Source organism: Salmo salar, chromosome 05 (assembly GCF_965601325.2).
Source record: "Salmo salar chromosome 05, fSalSal1, whole genome shotgun sequence".
Taxonomy (NCBI): Eukaryota; Metazoa; Chordata; class Actinopteri; order Salmoniformes; family Salmonidae; genus Salmo; species Salmo salar.
The window spans coordinates 87,670,178-87,680,000 of record NC_138295.1 but is presented as its reverse complement, the minus strand read 5'-3'; the positions used below and the strand labels follow the sequence as shown (position 1 = coordinate 87,680,000).

Below are 9,823 nucleotides of genomic sequence, written 5' to 3'. Positions count from 1 at the left end.
TGCTGGACTTCAAACAGCACCTGGGATCCATCCTGGGCAGAGTGGAGAGGAGGAAGAACCAGCTAGACATCCTCACCAACCTCTACGAGTTCTACGGCTCGGTAAAGACAGACCCAGGATCATTTCTGATTCTTCGTTTATTTCTCAAGCAAGAGAGGTTGAGGAAAAAGTATGTGATGAGATGTCTTGGGCTGCATCCCAAATGGCACTATGAATCCTGGTAAAAAAGGGAATAGGGAGCCATTTGTGACACAGAATACTGTAAGGGTTGATCCTCCTTACTATGATGCTGTGTTTGAACCTTGACCTTTTGATAGATACAATAGATACAGATTTTAAACATTATATCAATCATATACACTGAGAGTACAAAACATTAAGAACACCTTACTAATATTGAGTTGCACCCCCTTTTGCCCTCAGAACAGCCTCAATTCATCAGGACATGGACTCTACAAGGCATTGAAAGCTTTCCACAGGGATGCTGGCCCATGTTGACTCCAATGCTTCCCACAGTTGTGTCAAGTTGGCTGAATGTCCTTTGGGTGGTGAATCCTTCTTGATACACTGGAATCTGTTGAGTGTGAAAAACCCAGCAGCGTTACAGTTCATGACATAAAGCGGTGCGCCTGGCACCTACTACCATACCCCATTCTAAGGAACTTAAATCTTTGTCTTGCCCATTCACCCTCTGAATGGCACACATACACAATCCATGTCTTAATTGTCTCAAGGCTTAAAAATCCTTCTTTAACCTGTCTCCTCCCCTTCATCTACACTGGTTGAAGTGGATTTAACAAGTGACATCAATAAGGGATCTTAGCTTTCACCTGGATTCACCTGGTCAGTCTGTGTCATTGAAAGAGCCGGTGTTCTTAATGTTTTGTCCACTCAGTGTCTGTTGTAATTGTATTTTTACGTGCTATCCGTCCTGTCCTGCAGGCTAACCAGTGGATGGAGCACTGCCAGGACTACTTCAGGCAGCTGAACCTGGACAGCAGTGGTGTGAGCCTCCCTTCTGCAGTACTTGAGATCCTCCAGGACTATCAGATGGAGGCCTCTACGTTCTCCCTGGACAACTTCAGCCCCCTCAATGATATGGTCCTGTCCTTGGACAGGTATACCACCTGCTGTAAGATAGGCTGGGGAAGGATAGGGTGGGGTAAGGTAGGGTAGGGTAGGATAGGATAGGGTAGGGTAGGATAGGAAAGAGTAGAATAGGATAGGGGATGATAGGAAAGAGTAGAATGGGGTAGGATAGGGTGGAGTAGTGTAGGATAGGAAAGAGCAGGATGGGGTAGGATAGGAAAGAGTAGGATGGGGTAGGATAGGGTGGGGTAGGGTAGGATAGGAAAGAGCAGGATGGGGTAGGATAGGAAAGAGTATGATCGGGTAGGATAGGGTAGGATAGGGTGGGGTAGTACAGGATAGGATAGGAAAGAGTAGGGTAGGAAAGAGTAGGATAGGATAGGAAAGAGTAGGCTACGGTAGGATAGGAATTATTATGATAGGGTAGGATAGAAAAGTGTAGGATAGGAAAGAGTAGGATAGGGTAAGATAGGAAAGAGTAAGATAGGATAGGATAGGAAAGAGTAGGATAGGATAGGGTAGGGTGAATAGGGTAGGATAGGAAAGAGTAGGATGGGATAGGGTAGGATGGGATAGGGTAGGGTAGGGTGGGGTAGAATAGGAAAGAAAAGAGTAGGATAAGATAGGAAAGAGTAGGATGGGGTAGGATAGGGTAGGGTTGGATGGGGTAGGATAGGGTAGGATGGGGTAGGATAGGAAAAGGTAGGATAGGGTAGTATAGGAAAGGAAAGAGTAAACTAGCTTCAGCAACAGCTAATGCAGATCCAAATAAGATCCTACATCCTAATAGTATCGCTATATTTTTGTTCATTTCTTTGTGAAAGTTTAACTTAAGTTTTCTGCATCATATTGGCCGCCTTTTTGTCTTTTTGGGATTCCACCTGCCATTGCTATTTTAGGAATAGAAAACAATGTGTTTTCACAGGACACAAATCAAAACTTCTTGGACCACGGCCGGCCCGCTCATTAGGCAGGATTAGGCGGTCTCCTATTGTGGAAGATTGACAAGGAGCTATTATGTCATAGTTATTATTGTTAGACAGTAGTTACCATATTATTATTATGTCATAGTTATTATTATTATTATTATGTCATAGTTATTATTATTAGACAATAGTTACCATATTATTATTATGTCATAGTTATTATTATTATTATTATGTCATAGTTATTATTATTAGACAGTAGTTACCATATTATTATTATTATTATGTCATAGTTATTATTATTATTATTATGTCATAGTTATTATTATTAGACAGTAGTTACCATATTATTATTATGTCATAGTTATTATTATTATTATTATGTCATAGTTATTATTATTAGACAGTAGTTACCATATTATTATTATGTCATAGTTATTATTATTATTATTATGTCATAGTTATTATTATTAAACAGTAGTTACCATATTATTATTATGTCATAGTTATTATTATTAGACAGTAGTTACCATATTATTATTATGTCATAGTTATTATTTGTATTATTATGTCATAGTTATTATTATTATTATTATATCATAGTTATTATTATTAAACAATAGTTACCATATTATTATGTCATAGTTATTATTTTTATTATTATGTCGTAGTTATTATTATTATATCATAGTTATTATTATTAAACAATAGTTACCATATTATTATTATGTCATAGTTATTATTATTAAACAGTAGTTACCATATTATTATTATGTCATAGTTATTATATTAAACAATAGTTACCATATTATTATTATGTCATAGTTATTATTATTATTATTATGTCATAGTTATTATTATTAAACAGTAGTTACCATATTATTATTATGTCATAGTTATTATTATTAGACAGTAGTTACCATATTATTATTATGTCATAGTTATTATTTGTATTATTATGTCATAGTTATTATTATTATTATTATATCATAGTTATTATTATTAAACAATAGTTACCATATTATTATGTCATAGTTATTATTTTTATTATTATGTCATAGTTATTATTATTATTATTATATCATAGTTATTATTATTAAACAATAGTTACCATATTATTATTATGTCATAGTTATTATTATTAAACAGTAGTTACCATATTATTATTATGTCATAGTTATTATATTAAACAATAGTTACCATATTATTATTATGCCATAGTTATTATTATTATTATTATGTCATAGTTATTATTATTAAACAGTAGTTACCATATTATTATTATCATTATGTCATAGTTATTATTATTAAACAATAGTTACCATATTATTATTATGTCATAGTTATTATTATTAAACAGTAGTTACCATATTATTATTATCATTATGTCATAGTTATTATTATTAAACAATAGTTACCATATTATTATTATGTCATAGTTATTATTATTAAACAGTAGTTACCATATTATTATTATGTCATAGTTATTATATTAAACAATAGTTACCATATTATTATTATGTCATAGTTATTATTATTATTATTATGTCATAGTTATTATTATTAAACAGTAGTTACCATATTATTATTATCATTATGTCATAGTTATTATTATTAAACAATAGTTACCATATTATTATGTCATAGTTATTATTAGTATTATTATGTCGTAGTTATTATTATTTGACAGTAGTTACCATATTATTATTATTATTATTATGTCATAGTTATTATTAGTATTATTATGTCATAGTTATTATTATTAGACTGTAGTTACCATATTATTATTATTATTATGTCATAGTTAATATTATTATTATTATTTCATAGTTATTATTATTAGACTGTAGTTGCCATATTATTATTATGTCATAGTTAATATTAGTATTATTATTTCATAGTTATTATTAGTATTATTATGTCATAGTTATTATTATTAGACTGTAGTTACCATATTATTATTATTATTATGTCATAGTTAATATTATTATTATTATTTCATAGTTATTATTATTAGACTGTAGTTGCCATATTATTATTATGTCATAGTTAATATTAGTATTATTATTTCATAGTTATTATTATTAGACTGTAGTTGCCATATTATTATTATGTCATAGTTAATATTAGTATTATTATGTCATAGTTATTATTATTATTATTATATCATAGTTATTATTATTAAACAATAGTTACCATATTATTATGTCATAGTTATTATTTTTATTATTATGTCATAGTTATTATTATTATTATTATATCATAGTTATTATTATTAAACAATAGTTACCATATTATTATTATGTCATAGTTATTATTATTAAACAGTAGTTACCATATTATTATTATGTCATAGTTATTATATTAAACAATAGTTACCATATTATTATTATGCCATAGTTATTATTATTATTATTATGTCATAGTTATTATTATTAAACAGTAGTTACCATATTATTATTATCATTATGTCATAGTTATTATTATTAAACAATAGTTACCATATTATTATTATGTCATAGTTATTATTATTAAACAGTAGTTACCATATTATTATTATCATTATGTCATAGTTATTATTATTAAACAATAGTTACCATATTATTATTATGTCATAGTTATTATTATTAAACAGTAGTTACCATATTATTATTATGTCATAGTTATTATATTAAACAATAGTTACCATATTATTATTATGTCATAGTTATTATTATTATTATTATGTCATAGTTATTATTATTAAACAGTAGTTACCATATTATTATTATCATTATGTCATAGTTATTATTATTAAACAATAGTTACCATATTATTATGTCATAGTTATTATTAGTATTATTATGTCGTAGTTATTATTATTTGACAGTAGTTACCATATTATTATTATTATTATTATGTCATAGTTATTATTAGTATTATTATGTCATAGTTATTATTATTAGACTGTAGTTACCATATTATTATTATTATTATGTCATAGTTAATATTATTATTATTATTTCATAGTTATTATTATTAGACTGTAGTTGCCATATTATTATTATGTCATAGTTAATATTAGTATTATTATTTCATAGTTATTATTAGTATTATTATGTCATAGTTATTATTATTAGACTGTAGTTACCATATTATTATTATTATTATGTCATAGTTAATATTATTATTATTATTTCATAGTTATTATTATTAGACTGTAGTTGCCATATTATTATTATGTCATAGTTAATATTAGTATTATTATTTCATAGTTATTATTATTAGACTGTAGTTGCCATATTATTATTATGTCATAGTTAATATTAGTATTATTATTTCATAGTTATTATTATTTGACAGTAGTTACCATATTATTATTATTATTATGTCATAGTTAATATTATTATTATTATGTCATAGTTATTATTATTAGACAGTAGTTGCCATATTATTATTATTATTATGTCATAGTTATTATTAGTATTATTATATCATAGTTATTATTATTAGACTGTAGTTACCATATTATTATTATTATTATGTCATAGTTAATATTATTATTATTATTTAATAGTTATTATTATTAGACTGTAGTTGCCATATTATTATTATTATTATGTCATAGTTATTATTAGTATTATTATATCATAGTTATTATTATTAGACAGTAGTTACCATATTATTATTATGTCATAGTTAATATTATTATTATTATATCATAGTTATTATTATTAGACTGTAGTTACCATATTATTATTATTATTATGTCATAGTTAATATTAGTATTATTATTTCATAGTTATTATTATTAGACTGTAGTTGCCATATTATTATTATTATTATGTCATAGTTATTATTAGTATTATTATGTCATAGTTAATATTATTAGACTGTAGTTGCCATATTATTATTATTATTATGTCCTAGTTATTATTAGTATTATTATGTCATAGTTAATATTATTAGACTGTAGTTGCCATATTATTATTATTATTATGTCATAGTTATTATTAGTATTATTATGTCATAGTTAATATTATTAGACTGTAGTTGCCATATTATTATTATTATTATGTCATAGTTATTATTAGTATTATTATGTCATAGTTATTATTATTAGACTGTAGTTGCCATATTATTATTATTATTATGTCATAGTTATTATTATTATTATTATTATGTCATAGTTATTATTATTAGACTGTAGTTGCCATATTATTATTATTATTATGTCATAGTTAATATTATTATTATTATGTCATAGTTATTATTATTAGACTGTAGTTGCCATATTATTTTTGCTACTAAGTATTATTTGTTTGTTAGTTGTTTTTATTTCAAATAATAAATAAATCATTTAGGGGGCTTTTTTCACTTTGGGGTGCAGTTTCCCCTAAGTACAGATCTAGGATCAGCTTCACCTCCCTCAATCCTAACCTTCACCATTAGTGGGGGAAATGAAAAACTTACCCCAGATGAGTGTCTTGGGGCAACTTCACACTACAGCCGTTTTTTTCCACTGACCTTGTCTCTGTCCCTCTGGCCAGCCCCCGGCAGACCCATCAGTGGAACGTCCTGTGGACCAAGTGTCAACAGACCAAGAACCAGCTGGAGGAAACCCTGGTCCAGGCCACAGCAGCAGCTACTGCAGCCTCTGACTCTGCAGCCTCTGACTCTGCAGCCAGAAATCTAACCAAAGACCCGTCAGAGACTGCAGACAGACAGGGGGGCTGCACTCACACGGAGCAGCATGGGGCTGCGGCAGGGGATCTTGTTTTACCTGAGTTGCCCACTCTGGGGTCAAGGATCATAGTGTCGTCTCTGGAGGAAGAAACCAAGCCTCACTCCACAGGGCACTTCTCCTCCAACAACAACAAGAGCCCCTCCTCCTGCTCCTTCACCTCCTCCTCCCTCTTCCCCTTCCCCCCCGCCCCAGAGGGAGACCCCCTCCTCCTCAAGCTGCGGCAGAGCCCCTCTCTGTTCGACGACACGGACAGCGACTGCACCATCGACTCCCTGGGGGCCGCCTCCTGCCACTCGGAGCCTGTCTATTCGTCGTCTGGGACGCCACTCCACCATCTCCACCATCACCACCAGCACCACCAGCACCGCAAACAGCCGCTCAAGAAGATCATGAAGAAGACGCTGAGCTATGAGCTGCCGGCAGCGCAGGACGGTGGCGGTGGCCACGTTGACACCAGCCACCTGCATGGTTACACGGGGGTGTACATCAAGGGGCTGGAGGTGGCCAACAACGTGTCGGTGGAGAAGAAGCTGCAGAGGCCTGACGTGGTGAGCCCGGCGCTGGGACGCAGCCGCAGCATGTCCTCCCCCACCAGACACCCAGAGGGAGATGGAAAGAAGCATAGCAGGTGAGGGAAAGGGAAAGAGGGAGACCTAGTCAGATGTACAACTAAATGCCTTCAACTGAAATGTGTCTTCTACATTTAACCCAACCCCTCTGAATCAGAGAGGTGTGGAGGGCTGCCTTAATCAACATCCACGTCTTCGGGGAACACTGGGTTAACTGCCTTGTTCAGGGGCAGAACGACTGATTTTTTACCTTGTCAGCTCGGGGATTCAACCCAGCAACCTTTCAGTTACTGGCCCTACCCGCAATGCTACAGGACACACTGTCAGCTAAATTAACAAAATAATACTGTCTGTGTCCCAAATGGCACCCTATTTCCTATATAGTGCACTACTTTAGACCAGGACCCATATGGCTTCATGGCTCCATATCTCTTACCACATAATTAAATAGAACACTAGAGTGGCCATGGCATCCAAGCAACATGAATGAAAAATCTGCCATTTTGGTCAGAAAAACTTGAATTCATTGAATGACAGGATCTCTGTCTCTTCCCTCCTCAACAGTAAATGATAGGATCTCTGTCTCTTCCCTCCTCAACAGTAAATGATAGGATCTCTGTCTCTTCCCTCCTCAACAGTAAATGATAGGATCTCTGTCTCTTCCCTCCTCAACAGTAAATGATAGGATCTCTGTCTCTTCCCTCCTCAACAGTAAATGATAGGATCTCTGTCTCTTCCCTCCTCAACAGTAAATGATAGGATCTCTGTCTCTTCCCTCCTCAACAGTAAATGATAGGATCTCTGTCTCTTCCCTCCTCAACAGTAAATGATAGGATCTCTGTCTCTTCCCTCCTCAACAGTAAATGATAGGATCTCTGTCTCTTCCCTCCTCAACAGTAAATGATAGGATCTCTGTCTCTTCCCTCCTCAACAGTAAATGATAGGATCTCTGTCTCTTCCCTCCTCAACAGTAAAGTGCAGCACATCATGGCTGAGATGATCTCCACGGAGAGGGAGTATGTGCGTTCCCTCAGCTACGTCATCGAGCACTACTTCCCAGAGATGGAGCGTCTGGACCTGCCTCAGGACCTCTGGGGGAAGCGCAGCATTATCTTTGGCAACATGGAGAAACTGTGTAACTTCCACTGCCAGTACTTCCTGAAAGAGCTGGAGGCCTCGGCCCACTCTCCCCTGTCCATCAGCAGCTGTTTCCTCAGACACGTGAGTCATGTTGACAGACAGGCAGACCGACAAAAAGGTAGACAGACACGCAGACAGACAGGCAGGCAGACACTCTCCCCTGTCCATCAGCAGCTGTTTCCTCAGACACGTGAGTCATGTTGACAGACAGGCAGACACTCTCCCCTGTCCATCAGCAGCTGTTTCCTCAGACACGTGAGTCATGTTGACAGACAGGCAGACAGACAAAAAGGTAGACAGACACGCAGACAGACAGGCAGGCAGACACTCTCCCCTGTCCATCAGCAGCTGTTTCCTCAGACACGTGAGTCATGTTGACAGACAGGCAGACACTCTCCCCTGTCCATCAGCAGCTGTTTCCTCAGACACGTGAGTCATGTTGACAGGCAGGCAGACACTCTCCCCTGTCCATCAGCAGCTGTTTCCTCAGACACGTGAGTCATGTTGACAGACAGGCAGACACTCTCCCCTGTCCATCAGCAGCTGTTTCCTCAGACACGTGAGTCATGTTGACAGACAGGCAGACAGACACTCTCCCCTGTCCATCAGCAGCTGTTTCCTCAGACACGTGAGTCATGTTGACAGACAGGCAGACACTCTCCCCTGTCCATCAGCAGCTGTTTCCTCAGACACGTGAGTCATGTTGACAGACAGGCAGACACTCTCCCCTGTCCATCAGCAGCTGTTTCCTCAGACACGTGAGTCATGTTGACAGACAGGCAGACACTCTCCCCTGTCCATCAGCAGCTGTTTCCTCAGACACGTGAGTCATGTTGACAGACAGGCAGACACTCTCCCCTGTCCATCAGCAGCTGTTTTCTCAGACACGTGAGTCATGTTGACAGACAGGCAGGCAGACACTCTCCCCTGTCCATCAGCAGCTGTTTCCTCAGACACGTGAGTCATGTTGACAGACAGGCAGACACTCTCCCCTGTCCATCAGCAGCTGTTTCCTCAGACACGTGAGTCATGTTGACAGACAGGCAGACACTCTCCCCTGTCCATCAGCAGCTGTTTCCTCAGACACGTGAGTCATGTTGACAGACAGGCAGACACTCTCCCCTGTCCATCAGCAGCTGTTTCCTCAGACACGTGAGTCATGTTGACAGACAGGCAGGCAGACACTCTCCCCTGTCCATCAGCAGCTGTTTCCTCAGACACGTGAGTCATGTTGACAGACAGGCAGACACTCTCCCCTGTCCATCAGCAGCTGTTTCCTCAGACACGTGAGTCATGTTGACAGACAGGCAGACACTCTCCCCTGTCCATCAGCAGCTGTTTCCTCAGACACGTGAGTCATGTTGACAGACAGG

General features: G+C 35.4%; 1 protein-coding gene across 4 annotated transcripts in view; it reads left to right on the top strand.

Moving 5' to 3' along the window:
* LOC106598964 (pleckstrin homology domain-containing family G member 4B) overlaps positions 1-9,823 on the top strand; it is a 68,635-nt gene that overhangs the window by 22,274 nt on the left and 36,538 nt on the right. For all 4 annotated transcript variants that reach the window (XM_082975862.1, XM_082975860.1, XM_082975861.1 and 1 more), the window contains exons 11-14: positions 1-101; positions 943-1,118; positions 6,545-7,369; positions 8,282-8,531. The exon at positions 1-101 is cut by the window's left edge and continues 64 nt beyond it. In XM_082975862.1, the coding sequence (XP_082831988.1) occupies positions 1-101; positions 943-1,118; positions 6,545-7,369; positions 8,282-8,531 (1,352 nt within the window). The remainder of the gene's footprint in view (positions 102-942; positions 1,119-6,544; positions 7,370-8,281; positions 8,532-9,823) is intronic.